Here is a 17565-nt window from a genome sequence, read left to right as displayed (position 1 = left end):
TTGAATAATTATGAATAATTATAACTATGAGTTAATGGAAGCTTTTCAGCAAAAATGGTAAGAAAAAAAAAAAAAACACAGGGTTTAAGTGATGCTGACTCCGACCTGCAGGTGGCAGTATTTCTTAATTTTATGACACCACTGCTTCAGCCTTATGTGGTGCCAGGTTATCATGGTTGATATGGCGAGTAACAAAAAGTCACATTTACTGTTACATATAAGCACAAATATTGCAAAATCCCTTGCAAATATTTCTAATTAACACAACAAAATTTGTGATCATAAAAACAATCGTGAAAACTTGTCTATTGTCTATTTTTTAGAAAAAACAGCTGTTTGTTAGCATTTTGTTAATGGGTTTTATAAATACATTCTAGCACAACCAGTTCATGACATTCATAATCTTATTATAGCCCAAAATCGGGTGTTAAAGGTATAAGGGTAAAAGGGGCTGAACTCAAATGCATTTCCCGCTTTCATGTGAAAAATTGAAAGCCATACGTCATTTTCATTCCACTTTAAATTCAATGCATTAAAGTAGCGATTCTCAACCTGGGCGGTACCGCCCCCCAGGGGGCGTTCAGAGGACGGCAGGGGGCGCTGACGGACACGTTTACAAAAGGGGGGCGCTGGGATTCCTTTGGGGAACGTTTGGTTGAAGGTAAACTTTACACCTTATATGCACAACAATGCCAGTTTAGACTTTGAGCAACTTGGTAAAACTGTAATTAAATCATGCTTGGCTGCAACTGTATCGATGGCAGCTCTCCTTCTATTCAGTGTTTGTAGCTTCTTGGTGCAGCTCATCTCCTGCTACTGGTAGCTTCACCGCATCAAGCCAGCGTTACACCTGCTGATGACGTTGCTGTGATTCACTTTGTCTGATATTTGGTATGAAACGGTTGTGATAGAACAACGGTAAAACAGCACTTTTAAATTTCAATAATCAGAATACCGAAATTGTTTCCGTTGTTTTAAAAGGTTTATGTCAGTCCGTCTTTTCCCCATCGATACGCTTCCTGACCGCCCTGCACCATAGGGGTTTAAAAGAAAAAAAAAAAACAACGCACACGTTGCGCTTTTTTCTAAAACATTAGAAGCGGGACATAAAACGGAGCGACAAACTAGATGTGAATTATGGCATAAAAACAGAGAATCCGACGCTGAACAATGAAAAATCAACACATGATGTGAAACATGAGGATTAGGAGGCACAGCAGGTGATGAATGAAGATTACTGGTGGTGAGCGTCAGTAAACGATAAAATAAATCTAGTAACAGGACAGAAACTAAAGTGGACATACCAATAAACCAAGAGAGGATAATACTAATCAAAGGAAACTAAATGGAAATGAATGAAGAACAAAATGCAAGAATAAACTAAGAAACTAGAGTAAATACAGAGAAATAAACTGGTATGGCAAGACCTTTCAAGCAATACTCAATACAGAGGACTGTATGGCAAGAATAAACAGACACTATTTCCAGATAAAAGGTAAAAAAATATTGTCGAAGTGCCATGGGTTTAAGACCATATCTAGTACTGAGAATAAATATATCTTACAGACCATAACAGTAAAGAACTTATCACTTATTTTTATGTTTTTAATTAGATTTATTTCTTCAATATTATTTTTCATGTCAGTGTTCATGTCATGAGGCTGATGACTCCATGACACTTTCAATTTGACTCATTAGGATTTGATTAAGAACCAGATTTGTTCTTTGTAATTTCTGTCCAGTAAAACTATTAATCTATAAATCAATAGACAGGTCTATATAAAGATATAATCCATGTTTCTGTCTCATATTTGTATGGCATTAAAAGGATCTGGAACTTTTGTTTAGCCACTGAAAGCTCTGGTTTGCACAATAAATGTCATGTGGGGTGAGATTTCATGGATGATGCTCTGATGTCCCATTTTCCTGAAGGCAGCACAGAGCTACACCACCAGAAACCAACAGAAACACTGAAGAGAAGAAGAGCTATGATTAATGTAGTTACAGTTCTATCCATGTTTTAATGTTGCAGAGCTCAGTCGTTTTGCAAATAGTTCAAAGTTTAAACTGGCATGTTGTACAGCTTTTATCTGGTCATTTTGTGGAATATTTAACAACTAGAAAATGGCAAAGAATAAGAATATTTTTTCCACTCTGATTGGCTGCTGTTAGGCTTACCGATTTTAACTTGAATGTTCATTCTATTTTTCGTAGACACCTGTGAAAATAATTTCTATTCCCATGACTTTTTTGTTCTCTGGGAAATCATTTTTGATGATAAATACAGAAACAAGCATAAAAATCAAAACATCTACAATAGTGATAGTAATATTAATAATAAAATAATAGTCAGTGCAAAGTAGCCTACAAATTCTTTGGTGGGGGGCAGTGAGGGACCTGGATAAAGGCTAGGGGGGCGGTGGCACAAAAAAGGTTGAGAAACACTGGTCTAGTTAGTAGTCCTAATATCTTATTGTACTTGAAATAAGACGAAACTAACTTTTCAGCCAGATGTAGTTGCTTGTTTTTAATCAATAATTCTTTAATAAATCACATAACATAACAAGGGTGTCCAAAGTGTAGCCAAGGGGCCATTTGTGGCCCTTAATATGATTGTGTTTTGTCCCCAATCACAAGTCAAGACTGGTAAAAATTTGGCCAACAAAATAGAAAACAATTGATGAGCGAGATAATTTGGAAAAGCTTTTTTTTTCCAATAAGAAAACACTCTGAACCCCTTTTTTATTTATTTTATATATTTATTATTAAGTAGGTAAAACAAACAAAAAAAAAAGATTACAACAAACTAACTAAATGCAGTTTGCGGCCTCCAGTAGTTTAAATTTGCCAGTTTTGGCCCCAATACTAAAAATTTGGACACCGCTGATCTATAACATTAGAAAAATGTCTTGCTAAAAGTGAAATAATCTTGTACGTTTTTCCATCAATATTAAGGAATTACTTACTTAAAAAACTAATATTTCTTGCTGAAAAGTTACTTGTACGATAGTACACTTGAAATAAGACAAAACAAAGAGATTTTCACTAAACTAGACTAAAATATTTGGTAAGATTTAGTTTTTTGCAGTGCTCTGGCAGCGTTTCCCGTCCACAGATACTCCTCAGTGAAACAGCAGGATGCGTCTAACAATCTGCTCCTCAGTTCGTCTCCACTGGGAACGTTTACGTCAAGAAAAGCTGCTTCATTCATCTTTCCCGTCCTGCTGCCCCGCCCAGCGGCTCGCGAAGCCAAATGAGAATCAGATGTTACGCGCAGGAAGGACGCAAAGACGGACCCCCGCCCATCCTGCCTGCCTCGCCGGGGAGGTGGGATAGCATCTGTGCACTGCGCGCACATCGACAGGAAGTTTAGCATTCCACCCAACTTCCATCACTGCAGCTGAGGCAGAAATCTGGCCTTTTCATTACGCCACACTTGAACTTGAAGCAACAGAAGACGTTATGGAATGCTGACTTCATCCCCAGTTTCTGACTCGACTCGCCGTGTACGAACCTTTAAAGCTTCTCTACCCAGATTAGAGTTGAGCAGAAAGACTGAGGCGACGTCGTCTGAGAAGGAATAACTTGCCGAAACAAAAAGAAGCAAGGCACCCCCTCCCCATCTTTTAGCCCACAAATTCCTTGACAACTGCTGCAAGCTTCCTGCTGGCATTTGATATGCTCCATTTGGTTCCCATGACCGAACTCCAGTCATGCTGAGGTTTCTCTGAGCAGATGAAGGCTCAACTCGGTGACACTCAGAGGCTTCTCTGCACTCTGATGGGAAGCTGCCTTCAGTCTCTGAACCGAGAGGCTGACAGAGAGCTGAGTGGGATGTAAACACTACAGAGTATGAGGCCCAGGCTAAGAAAAGAATACAATTACCAGAATAAAATCATAAAATTACAAGAAATAAAGCAGTAATAATGAGAATAAAGTCATAATATTTTGACTTTATTCTCAAATAAAGTCAAAATAAAGTAAATCATATAAGCATAAAGTCTTAATATTATGAGAATAACATTATAATACAGGAAGAATAAAGTCCCATGACCTGGTGACCTATGCAGGGTGACCCCCGAATAAAGTCATATTACAAAACTAAGATAATATATTGAGAATTAAGTTGTAATGAAGAGTAAAGTGATAACACGAGAATAAAGTTGTTTGAGAATAAAGTCAAATTTATGAAATTAAAGCTACTGATAATCTGATGCTGATGCATTCTCCTAATATCATGACATTGTTCTCATTATTTTGACATTTTCTAATCATCATGGCCTTATTCCCATAATATACTCACATTACTACAACTTTGTTCTGGTAATATTATGACTGTAATATCTTTACTTTATTCTTGGAATTTTATTACTTTATTTCTATTATATTCTGACTTTATTCTCATAATTAGATTTTTTTATTCATATTTTTTCTTAGCCTGACCTATAACTCCGTTGTAAAGCACAGCTCTGCTTTCGATGTGTAAGTACAGCTGTCATGTTTGGATGTCTTCCTGCCATTACTAGGGAAGACACCGAGGAGCCGCTGTGGGTTACTGTGTGTAATTAGCTGTGACCTTAAGTGTTTGGGACGCGACCTTTTCTGACTGATTTCTCTGGCTGTTTCCACTGAATCGTTTCAGACTGCTGAGGGCTGCGTTCATCGATCCGGCCTTAGATACAAACCAGTGACCTTGCCATCACTGACATTTCAGCTGCATGAAACCAGAACCGCATCGCCCCATCCCTCCCCGTCCCTAAACCTGTGTCTCCTCGGCGGCGAGGCAAACTCACCCAGCTGACTCTGTTTTTCCCAGCATGTGGTTACAAGGTTGGACAGCTCCTTGTACTTCTCTGCCAGCTGGAGCTTGCCGTTGTTGAGGCGGGGTCGCCGAGCCAGGCTCTCCTCCGCCAGGCTCCGGTTGGAGGTCAGCTGCATCTCCCGATCAACCTGGAGCTCCTGGAACTGCAGAAGAAGAAAAAGAGTCAAATGAGGTCAATTTGTTTTCCGTTTAACAACGTGACGGATGTTCGGACTCACGTGATGAGTCAGTCATGCATGGAAAACATCTGTGCAGTCTGGGAATGTGGTGCACAAGACTGTGCAGATGACACCTTAAAGTTCTGGTTTAGAAAATAAATCTGCTCCACACATGGAAATGTTACAATTTCCCCATCTCAGATTTTTTATTTATTTATTTTTTTTTTTTTTTTGCAGAAACACTATCTTACCAAGTATTTTTGGTCTGAGAGAAAGAAAACCTCACTGTTACCAGAATATTTTTTAAAGATGTTTGTTTTTGGAAAGCTGAAAAATGCCAAAACATGTTGCATTCAAGATAAATGTGAACAATTTTTCAAACAGTTATGTAGCGGTGATCTAGGTGCAACAGTAAAACTGTGTAAACTGCAAAAACAAAAATATTACAAATTACTTTGGTGCAAATATTTGAGTGCACTTGAATTAAGAGAAAAACTAACCAACAAGTAACTTTTCAGCGAGCTATACAAGTTTGTTTTAAGCAAATAATTTAATAATTTTATCAATCAGATTGCTTCAAAATAACCACAACTTCCTCTTAGGTATTAAACATAATTTGTGAGGACAGATATATAGGTTGAACAACTTTTGAGTAGCATATTAGAATATAAAGTGATTAAAACACAAGACAATGCTTATTGGGAATAATTTCAAAACTAGTATGTGGATATAATGGCGCATTATTTGTCACCGACTAATGTGTGGCATCCTAAATCTCAGTTTTCCTATGAGCACCCGCAAACACAAATACAGTTTTCACAAGTTTCCCCTTTTGTCAGAGTTTTTATAAATAATAATTTTTAGTTATATTAAGCAGAGTTTTCATGTGGATGAAAGGCCAAAAAGCAAGAAAATATTTCATTTTTCTTCTAGTACAGGTCTGTTGGTTGCATCAGGAGTAATGCCTTTATAGCTTGTCCTTAATAACATTAATACATGAAATTTATATTGTGATGATTTTTAGGACATTCAAAGAGAAAAAAGTCATAGCTACACATTTTTAATAAATATATTGTCTATTCTTCAATCTCTAAAAGTACAATCTTTGTCCACGAGTTTATTTTGCTTTTATGACATTAAACTTTGGCTAACGTTTACATTCATTGTATGCCACAAAATAAAATATAAGCAATGATTTCCACTTTAAATTTTATTTTCTAAGTATAAAGTTCCAACTAAGGCATGTAAAAAGAAAAAAGAAAAATGTATATATTTACAAATAAAAAAGGATGTAAGTGTTCATGATGTCAAATTTGTTGAGACTGAACTGGAAATCAACATAAAAAGGCTTAGTTCAGTCAGGATATCCTGTAAACTATGCATTATTTACTAGTTTATTTTAATTCATCTATGTATTATTTTCTACACAATTAGGATTTGTTCTTCTGCACATCAGCACGTAAGAGTCATCTCTTCAGATGCTCACTGTGCAACAAAACCTTACAGAGCATCCAAACCCACAACTAACCGTTGCCTAACTTCAACTACTCTCATACTTTCCACCAGTTTAGTCTTTGAAGAAATTAAATGCTCATTTTGACAGAAAAGAAGATGATTTAAACTCTAAAAACATGTGGCAAAATGTGCCTCTAATATGAAGCAACAATGACGCACCAGAGTGGGAACGTTTCACTGAAAAAGCTTGAAGGAAATCTGCTGTAAATGAGGCCAGCTCTGTGGTTAGTTTTCAGGCTGATAAATGTTTGCTTTTAACACCAGCAGGCCTCCCTGGAAACCAAGAGAAAACTCAAACACAATCTGTGGGGGTTGGGAGGGGTCTCTGTGTGCAAATATAGTACATTGGTTGCCGATGAGAAGGTGGGCTTTGTTTATGGGTGAGAGACCATATCCTGTGAGAGCTCATCCTCTCTGCAGGTACAGGAAGCAGAGCAGCTAGTGTTAACGCAGCCTGACTGAAGAGAGGTTTGAGTGCTTGACGACAGGTCATCTTATCACTTAATGCTGCACAGACTCAACAGCTCCAAAATGTTAAGTGACCTGCTGGGGAATAACTTTGCAGCTGAAATCATATTCTCAAAGTGACAGTCGGTCAGGAAGAGGCGACAAACTTCTGCTTAAAATACATATTTTCATATTACAACCACAATTTATTAGATGTACAAATAAAATGAACTGCATAAGTTTGCATGTTTTTTTATTTTTTTTTTTTACAAATAAAGCTCTGGATGTCCCCTTGAACCAATGAAGGTGGAGGCAGACAGAAGGACTGGTTAAAACATCACTACTGTTGGTCTTAGGTCGTTTTCCCACTTGATTTTCCTCTAGACTTGGTTTGATTGGGGACCACAGTTGCAAGATTTGTTACATTTTCTACTGGTGAGATTCACTTTCACACTACTGTGTCAAATGAACCAAACCTGTTCCCTTCCTCGCCCATAGAGGCGCTGTATCAAGAACCACTGAAGGAAACGACACAAAAATCTCTGAAGAAGAAAGAAGAGCTCTGGTAAGTACAACTTTGTTCTTTACAACATGTAAACAAAAATGGAGTAGCGTCAGATTTTAGCAGCTGTAGAACTTTTTTTTGTCTTTTTCAAGTCATTTCTCCTGCTAGCATGGATTACCTGCGCCGTAATCCGGTCCTGATTTTGGAGCGGTCTCCTGTCCGCTTGGTGTTCATATATCCGTTTGAACAGCACCAGAATTCACTTCAACCAAACCATGCATTTGTAGGCGGACCAGAACTGGATTTGGATTAAAGTGGACTGAACAGGGATGGTGTGAATACACCCAATGTTTTAAACCCTATGCAGGAAGTTGTTGCTGAACAGGAGAGCTCCTTCAGTGACAAAAATCTGATTAATTACTAATATTTTTTCCTTTTTTTTCACTTTTTTTAAACCTGCCTGCTTCCTTTGCTGCTGGAACACCTGAATTTGCAGAATGTGGGACAGTAAAGGATATTTATTTTCAAGTGTTATAAATAAGGCATCTGAATCATTTTGCAAGGCACAGTATTGTATGTATTCAGGTGATGCTTGAATCATATGTATCAGGTCCGCTGTTCGTGAATCTACAAAGAGGAGTGAAAGAAAAGATAGGAACAGACCAGAGAGAATCAGCTATTCATACTTTAATATGCAATCTCCCTGCAGCTGCTCAGAACAAGCACATTAACATTTTGGTCTTTGCTAAAATCGCAGCCCATAAAGCTGAGCTGCCAGGCTTAAGTGAAAATAAAGATTTACTTTAAGCTGATCTGTAGCCACTGAAGACAAATGTCAAACAGCCAAACATGCAGAATAAACCTGGAAGCATTAAAATAGCGTGAAAGCGAGATCGTTTTGGGATGCAGAGCTCAATGCAGCTGTCCTGCTTTTGGGGGATTCAGATATTTGGACATATGGGGGAGGGGTCCAGAGTCACACCGTCACCAGAACAATAAAAAGACGCCATAAATAATTCAAATGATTGCCGCCTCCCATGTCCTCGTTGTGAGGACATGGGAGACAAAACCCGTCCGTCCCAGCGGTTCGGGTGGATACGTTTCTGACTCAACAGGGTCAGCAGTCACTTTGGGCCTGAAGGACCCGCCGCTGCACACCGCATCTGTCTCGCATTTTCATGGGTCATTAAAAGCTGGTCCCAAGTTCAAAGGAATTCACATTTTAGGACTGGCCGATATAGCTTAAAAATAAAACCTCAGATTTTTTCCAATCAATTTTTTTTCCTCGCTTTGTTTTCTAACAAAAGAAATTACAAATTACAAAAATATTTTTAAAAAGTGACTTATTCAAATGACTTCTTCTGCGAGTTATATGATGGAGTATCAGGGCCATGGTAATTAATTTTTAAAATTGTTCAATTACAAGGATATGACAGCTCTATGGGCAACACAAAACATGCTCATCAGATTTTTTGCACAAAATCATTCTTAGATGAGGAGATTTCAGTCTGCTCCGATCTGCCTCCTTTCAGAATGAGCTGTTTTATGACTGTCACTTTAAATCCAAATAATGTGCTGCTGGCCACGCCCCTTCTCCTCCCCAACTCAACGTTTATATTCGCATGCAAAAATGGCTGCATTCAGAAGTGGTTTAAGGATGGCAAATCAACAACAAAACACTTGTCTTCCACTGTACAGCGCATACAGTGGTAAACCCAGATGAACAAACCTGTCGGAGCTCAGCTTGGGTTGCTAGGTAACCACACAGCATCTAATCAGGGTTTTTTTGAAATGGTTCATTTTCCAGACAAAAAACCCCTTCAACTTATTGCCAAAAAACATCTGAGTGGGTGATTTAAGCACCTGGACTAGTTTTAGAAGCAGTTGAAACCCAAGTAGAAATACAAAATGTGCAAAATGTGAATTTTGCTTAATGGGTCACCTTTAAAATTACAAGAAAAAAAAGTGTCATTCTAATGAGAAGAAAGTTTCTAGAGTCATCAAGATCTGAAGTGACCAAGTAAGTCTGTATGTTTCTTTCTTCAAAATACTCAATTGTTTCAAAGTCCTGTTACTGTTAATTTGATGCACACATGCAAAAATATTTTTTTATCCGTACATTGTATACCAAAGTATAACTTCACAAGATGCTCAACATTCCTCACTTTAATTTTTCATTATTTTTCTTGTCAGAGTTCTCATTAAATTATACATTTGTTCTCATATTATGACTTTGGCATAATTATGACTTTATCCTCAAAATTAAAAATTTTTTTTTTATCATAACCTAGCCCTAAATATTACTTGTAGAGTTGACCTTAATTCAAATTCCAAATAAATAAAAGTTGTAAAATACGTTGTTTAAACAAGATGGTCACCCTGAGTGGGCAGACATCACTCAAGGAAGTGCAATGGTGAAGAAAAAAAAAAATCAAGATGTTCCAAAAATTAACCTTCAAAGCCCAAAAACGTTAATCAATAGAAGTCAAAGGAATTTGATGTTAATAAATTATCCCAGGAGTTATTGCGTTAAACAATAATATTGTTGTTTGAGACCATTTTAAAGTGATGGCATAATAATACAAGAACACATTCCCAAAGATCAAACTTTTCAAAGACATTTCAAATAGCCCAAATAAATAAAACAAACAAATGAAAATGAATTGTGAAGCCTTTCTAAATAAAACTGTCCTTCTAAAAAGGTGTCTGAAACCAGAGCACCAGACTGAAGATTTATCATCCAGTTTGTGTTGTAGCAAGAGAAAAAAGAAAAATGATAAATCATGTAAATGAAAATTACTGAGCTCGTTTTAATTTATCATGCCATTAATTTATTTATTGCTTATTGCGACTTGCCTAGAAGTTTGTAGAATGTCTCACGTATTGTCGATCCTTTCAGACGTTAAAAAGCCCATTTCTCCCCCCCAACAGGAATAAAAAGTATGTCTCGTTTTCATCTTGTTTACCCAACAACAACCGCTGTCGTCTTGAGGGACGGCGCATCTTCTGCACTTTGATGCCTGGGCTAGAGGGGAAACTGACAGCGTTTACTATCCTCCACAAATTATGTTTGGGGATTCTGGAGAAGATGAGGTGCAGCTCTGTCGTTTTTTGCTGCGGTTTCACCCGTCTGGCCGCATGAAATGCAGCAAATGGGCGTTTCTCTTTCATCCTCAACAAGTCTGAGTCCTAACGAGGTTTCCGCTGTCTGCAGCCATCAATTAAACACTCAGCCTGGGACAAAAGCCGCGGCCGGAGTTGCTTCCATGAAAGGGAATCTGTTTGCAGCAGACTTGAGGAAACCAAGGGCTGGCTGTAAATATCAAGGCAGCGTCTTTTTTTGGAACATTAGGGAAAAGTTTAAAGCTGATACGACGAGATTTATTACAGAAGCGAATCAAAGGAAGATATGCGATGTGTCATCGGTTGACTTTGCAGCTCATTTGTTAAGCTGACAGGTTTGAGTGACACTTTCACTGTTTTGATATGAGAAACCATTTAAAGTTTGCGTGTATTCCCTCCGTTTGATGCTTTGATTTTCAGACTTACCTCACATCGCCTGGAGGTGAAATGACAGGACATCCTGACAGGACAAAAGGAGCCTACTCTGTTGGATCTTTCACAGGGTTTTGCCTTTTAGGATGATTTTAAAAAACAATAAAACCCACAAACGGATTTGCTAAATTGCCGGCTAAAGCATGTGGATTACTGCGTGTTGAGCTGGGATGCAAAGATTAGAGAGCACCACTACGGGTGTTTTTTTTTAAGCTAGCAAAATGGGAAGAAACAAAGTGAACACTGACAAAAGTTTGGTACTCGAACACTTCACTCTTAATGAGAATTATTAGAAAATCTGCAAAAGAGGACATTTATTAGAGGTGCAGAATAAAAAAAAATCTTTAAGAATCCCAAATCCTGGTCCTGTGAATTTTGATTCAAAATGCTCTGAATAATATTTAATATTTTTTTCATTTAATATTGATAATTTAAGTTACAGAATTTTATGCACAAACTTATTTTTGTTTAGTCATAAACTGATGGTATTTGGAACAGTATACAACCTTACTTGTTTTAAATAAATATTATAATTGTGTACACTGTCTTTTTCTCTTGCCAGTCACATAATTTAAATGGAATATCTGGACCATTTGAATAGAAAAATTGGCTTCTGAATAAAAAATTAATTCAAGTGTGACCCTAAAAATCAGAATCAAATCACTAGAAGATTTGAATCTCTAATATTTAGCACCTTTCAAACACAAACATCAATTATTTTTATGTAATAAAGCAAATAAAAGCACTTCAAAAATCTGGATGTGGTAATAGACTCTGACCTGAACCTTCAGAGACACACAAAGACAGATACAAAGTTGGCCTTCCATCACCGGAAGAGCATTTCCAGTATGAGAGGACTACTCTACAGAAACTCATCCATGCTTTTATCTTTAGTTGCATTGGTACTGCAACAGTGTCAGTGTTCTCCTTTAGCTGCAGCTAATGCCTTAGTACCAAAATGCATTAAAGATCTGCTGTTGTTGTATCAACCTTCCAGACCTCTCAGGTCTTCTGGTTCTGGTCTGACCTGCATCCAGAGAACCAGAACCACACATGGAGAAGCAGCATTCAGCTTCTGTTCTCCACAAATCTCGAACAAACTTCCAGAAAACTGCACAACCGCTTTAACACTGAATTCCTTTAAATCAAGGTTAAAAAAAAACTTATTTACAGATGCCTTTGATTTGCAGTAAATGGAACATTGACTAATTCTAGTCTTTGACTTTATTTTGTTACTGCAGTGAAATGCTTTTTCTTTTAACATATAAAGCACTGTAATTTGCCATGTTGCTGAAATGTGTTATACAAATCAACTTTATTTTATGTCACCTCTGCTCTCAAATAGCTAATGACTGCTCACTGATGGGTCTAGACCTATTGGGGAGGTGTGAATATGTAACTGAACCAAAAAAGTGAACTCTGGTCCACCTGCAGACCTCTGTCTCAGTTCGGTTAGTGAACTCCGGTGATCTGAAAGCGCATGTGAACACCAAACAGACCAGAGACCACTCCAAAAGCAGGATGCAGACTGTAGCGTAGGGCATTCTGGGTAAATACAACCAAAACAAATGGCAAGTCTCATGTTGACGGAAGAAATGGATCGTGGTTTTTAGCCAAAGACAAAAGAAAAACACTACAACTACTAAAATCTGATGCCACTCCATTCTTGTTCAAAATTATAAGGAGTTGAGCTCAGTGACTTCTTCATAGGTTTTTCTGTCGTTTCCTTCAGTCATTCTTGGTGCAGCGCCCCCACAGGTGAGGAGGAGAACAGGTTTTTCAAAGGGTTTGGTTGGTTTGACACAGTGCAGTGAGATAAAGAGGTGGAGCAGCTGAAAATATAACAAATGTTGATAGTCTGAGTCTACTGGACAGCCAGGTGTGAAAACACCCTTAATCGATCCAATGTTTTATAATCAACACACAACTTCCTCTAAGGAGTTTCCATCCTCTCCATTGCAATTCTTGGGAATTAATTCATCGCAGACTTTTAATTGGCTGAGTGAAATGTCATCTGATGCATCTCCAGTAAGGAGTTGTACTGCACCAGGCAGACTGCAGCAGTCATGATTCACATTCATTACCGGAGATTAAGCCGAGCAGCTTACATAACAATCATAATTAACACAAACTCGTCAAGGGGACGCACAGTTTGAGCAGAGAGACGGGATGAGAAACGTTACACATAAGGCCTGGATAAGGGTTAGGGTTAAGGTTAAGGTTGGTCACCTTAACCCTATTGTCCATGGTTAAAAAGTAAAAGTACACTCATCACTTAAGAACATAGCAACAGCTTTCCCTTCAATTTACAAATGTAGCAAAATAAAGTTGCGGAAAGCAACCGAAGCACACAATGGAAACACTAAAAGTACACCATTGAAATCAAGCATCTAAAACCAACTGTTCATCCGCAGAGCATGATCATTTTCTCGATCTGTACATGTTTAGTGAAGTGAGAGGCTGTTTATGTTTTCATGCATCCACCTGCAGTGATTCCGGCTATAATCGCTGAGATTATCCAATCCATACAAGCTCTGTATTGGGTATTAATGGCACATTAATTACCACATCCGTTGACTCTGACTAACGCAGCCCCAGGCTCAAGCAGCTCTGAGTCAGAAATTCAACTATTTAATCTCCATCATCCCAGGGTTTTAAATTTCAAATCTTTAAACTTGATTCTATTCCCCAAATAAAATGTGTTTTTAATTTTCTGAGTTAAATCCAACATTATTCAGCTTTTACCTTCTTTGGGACATGATGGTCACACACCTAAATGTCCAGTTCAGGGATTTTAAAACTAAGTCCTTAATTCTCTAATCTAATACAACCCCCCCCCCAGTTATCTAAACGACTGAGTGCAGGATGACTAAACCCACGATGGTTTATGTTTCACTGCACACACCCATATCTATGGAACACCCAGCCTCCTGAATGCTTTTTATTGTCCACAGGAAAAAAACTAAAGAAAAAAAAACTCACAAACAGGGCTTTTGAAAAAGTTTCGGACCCCCCTGGTTGACGCACTAAGTTGCGTTCATCTGTGTGAGTGTGAGTATGTGTTTGCATTCCCAGTGCTGCGGGGGACATAAATGTATTAATACAATCCCATAGCGTGGGAGGAAAAGCGACCATAGCAGTGGTTATGAATTTTTAATATCAAGACAGGGTTTAAGGAAAGGTTAGGGGTTAGAGGAGCAGCAGCTTTGGTTAAGAAGGTATTCTGAGTGATATTAGCTTTAAATAAATTAAAGATGCTATACAGTGGGGCGGTTTTAACTCGCTAACTGAATGTCCACTCACAACAAAAACAGCTGAGCAATCAAACATGGGGTTTTACAAAATAAAAAGTTATTTAATAAAAGCGCCCTGAGAAAACAAAAATGCTAATTCTCCTCTGGGCCGAGATGCATCACTGACATCACAGGAGGTGCAAAAATTTTTAATTGATTTTTTTCAGATCATGAAAGATTCAAATTGCGTTTGAGTCTTTTTTTTTTTTTTTTTTTTTGAATAAAATTATTGTTTTCTGTGCTTATTCACAGCTGAGACACACAGAGCTCTGATGGGATTCATCCTGCCTCTAGTGCAGTGGTTCTTAACCTTTTTTGAGGTACCAAACCCCCCAGTTCCATATGCGCATTCACCGAACCCTTCTCATCCAAACCCCACCCCCCGCGCCGACACACAGAATACTTAGCGGTATTCTGATTTAGTAATGTAATTATATTAGCTGTGTTACCACCCCAACGCCACTAGAGGCAGTAGCAACCCCGAAAAGATGCAACTAAGGAGCAGATTTAGACCATAGAATTTGGTAAAAACGGTGAGTTTTGCTGAAGTATTTAAAGACACAAGCTCAAATCCATGCTAAGAGTGGAACTCCTTCAATCAGTGCTCCTCCACAGCTCTGATTGGCTAAGCAATGTAATGTGATCCTCTGCAGCAAGTGATGGCAAAGTGGGGTGCGTCATCACGACTTTACACAAGTGTGTCTTTACCTCCGCGGCAGAGGCTCCGCCGAACCCCTGAGACCGACTCATCGAACCCCTGGGGTTCGATCGAACCTCTGCTCTAGTGGTTATGTTCATTGTTATAAAATAAATAAATAAATACAAAATATCAGGAAAAAAGTTATTGGGACTTAAATGCAACATTAAAGGAACATGTTTAAGTGTTTTTTCATGTGGGTACAAAACAAAAGAAAAGCTAAAAATATGAAGCTTAAAGTGCAACACCTTAATTTTTAATTTATTGTTAAAAGAGAGAAGGGAAAAAATGTGATTCATCCAACTAATTCAGTAATTAGTTTTTGATTCTGAGTCAGCACATATCATCATAAGAAACCGATTTAGCAGCAACTTTTCAGACATGACAACAGGGGGTGCTGGCCCCCGTTGGACCCCGCCTAGAACGTCCCATGGATTGAGTCAAATACAAGGCAATCAATGGCTGCAAAGAACTTGAGACATTAGCAGCCTCACTGAAAATAAAGACAACAAAGAAAAACTCAAATTGAAGTACTCAAAAGAACCACCTTCTGACCTTCTGTGATGTCATCAGAGACACGCCCGCACAGAGGCTGATTTTATCATGATCAGCCAACAACTGACAACATAACAGAAAAACAAACTGAAAAACAGACCAGGACATGTTGTTATTTTGGTGGCAATAAATTAAAAGTGAAGTGGCTTGATTTTAGAGGAAAGTCAAGCTAATAGCTTTAATCATTGTTACTATCCTTATTTATTAAGGTAGAAACACATGAGGAATAAAACAATAAAAACTTAATAATTATGATTGATTTGAAGAAGTTTGAGATGGAATTTTCCTGAAATTTGTTACGTCCAGTGAATATTTTATAGGGAATATATAATATATGAATGAATAATGTAATCCTTCAATGTATGGACCAATGTAAACCACAAAGAGCAGAACAACGCTGCATGGGGGGTTCAACACTGCATCTGATGCTTCCTCCCAACAGAGGGACCAAAACACAATAACATGCATTAAGAGAGCATGAATGTGACCCTTAAATCAAAACTTAAAGCCTTAAATATGATGGGAGTGGGGAAGCCTTGGGGGGAAAAAAACAAATTGGAAATCTGACCGCTCGCCACGCAGACAATCGATGAGCCATCACATATCTGCTTCACACTAACTGCCCACCGAAAACACACGTTTATTTTTACTTCAGTTATTACACATAATTAAAATTTTAAACGGTTATCAGAAGTGGTATAGAAGGAGAATTAGCGGATGAATTTAGCGGTACTTTGGCTGTTTGAGCGTGTAACAGAAGATGCCTACCTTCTCATTGAGTCGAATAATTTGGTCCATTTTGTCGTCGCTGTGTAAAAGCTCCCTCAGCTCGATGGTGCTTAAAGCCCGGTAGCCGTCGGGACAGGAGTTCCCTTCCTTGGAGTTGAACATTTTTAACCCGTACAAACTGCGCCTGGAAGACGGAGAGAGGCGTTGGGAAGCAGCGAAGTCCCGCCGCACACTGCTCACATCTCGATGGCATTGGAATGCGAGGCGCCCGCACGCGGCGTCAAACTGCAAAACCACAACTCTTCCTGAAGATCCTTCCAAAATAAAAGATTTTCTTGTCGTTCCGCATTCGATTTGTACGGAGCTAAATTGGGGCCATGAAGTTTATTAAGCGTCATAAAAAATTTTAAACTAAGAAAAATGAGATTGGGAAAAAAAAGGTTGAAAACTGTTTTTGAGATTAAAGTTTTTTTCACTTTTGATTTTTGTATTTTCAGATTCAGATGGTACAAAATATATCCCATTATCCAAAATTATCCAAAGTTGAACAGAACATAGTTTTGACGTTATCTTTAATATTCCGATATCCGAACATAAAAGCTTAGCATAGCTTTGAGATTTTACTTTGAAGTTCAGACTTCCAAATCTGAAAAGTATCAGAGAAAATAGCAGAATTAGTATGCAAATTTATATTTTTGATCATCTGATTATATAATTTTGTTCAAACTAAATCTGATATTGTGAATGAGAAATATTTACTTAGAAGGAAGAATTTATGTTTACAAAAGCTTTATAGTAATAAACAGTGTTAAAGTTATCAGAGCTTTCTAATCTATTTTTTTAGACTCCAGGCATGGCTCCAGTGCATAGCTACTCATTTAAATAAACTACATGTTTAAAGTGTATGACTATTGCAGTAAATTATGACTGACATGCTATTATTATGTGGTTAGTGAGGGAGAAAGTCACTTTATGTAGGTCAGAAGAGTAATGGCTCACGGCTGTTTTAGTGTTTTGTTTTCATTCCATTTTCTTTTCTTTTTAATATGTCATTTATTGTATTTTATTTTGCATTATAATAATATTTACTGCTGGAATCAGAGTAGGGACAGACAGCCACGAGGGGGCGCCCAAGACAACTCGCAACTTTGGATCGATCTTCCCCAAACAACAGTTTTGTCTCATCACTATTTTATGTTAAGGTTCTTCTGCTTTTCAGACTCATATTTTGTGCATTATTTCCTTCTGTGTGTTTCTTTCGAAGCACATCCCTAAGTCAGAAATACAGG

The 17565-nt window shown here is 37.9% G+C and overlaps 1 protein-coding gene and 1 long non-coding RNA gene across 2 annotated transcripts in view; one reads left to right on the top strand and one right to left on the bottom strand.

Annotated features, from left to right (window-relative positions):
• vps37d (VPS37D subunit of ESCRT-I) overlaps positions 1 to 16713 on the bottom strand; it is a 47356-nt gene extending 30643 nt beyond the window's left edge. The window contains exons 1-2 of the mRNA XM_008428538.2: positions 16316 to 16713; positions 4794 to 4965 (exon numbers count right to left, since the gene is read on the bottom strand). Of these exons, the coding sequence (XP_008426760.1) occupies positions 4794 to 4965; positions 16316 to 16438 (295 nt within the window). The 5' untranslated portion in view covers positions 16439 to 16713. The remainder of the gene's footprint in view (positions 1 to 4793; positions 4966 to 16315) is intronic.
• Positions 9256 to 11375, top strand: LOC103476296 (uncharacterized). The gene is made up of 3 exons (XR_535442.2): positions 9256 to 9467; positions 10379 to 10905; positions 10991 to 11375. It is a non-coding gene; the product is annotated as an uncharacterized LOC103476296 (long non-coding RNA).
• Positions 16714 to 17565: the final 852 nt, after the last annotated feature.

This window comes from Poecilia reticulata, linkage group LG14, assembly GCF_000633615.1.
Source record: "Poecilia reticulata strain Guanapo linkage group LG14, Guppy_female_1.0+MT, whole genome shotgun sequence".
NCBI lineage: Eukaryota > Metazoa > Chordata > Actinopteri > Cyprinodontiformes > Poeciliidae > Poecilia > Poecilia reticulata.
The sequence above is the reverse complement of the archived record's forward strand: the minus strand, read 5'-3'. Positions and strand labels throughout refer to the sequence as shown.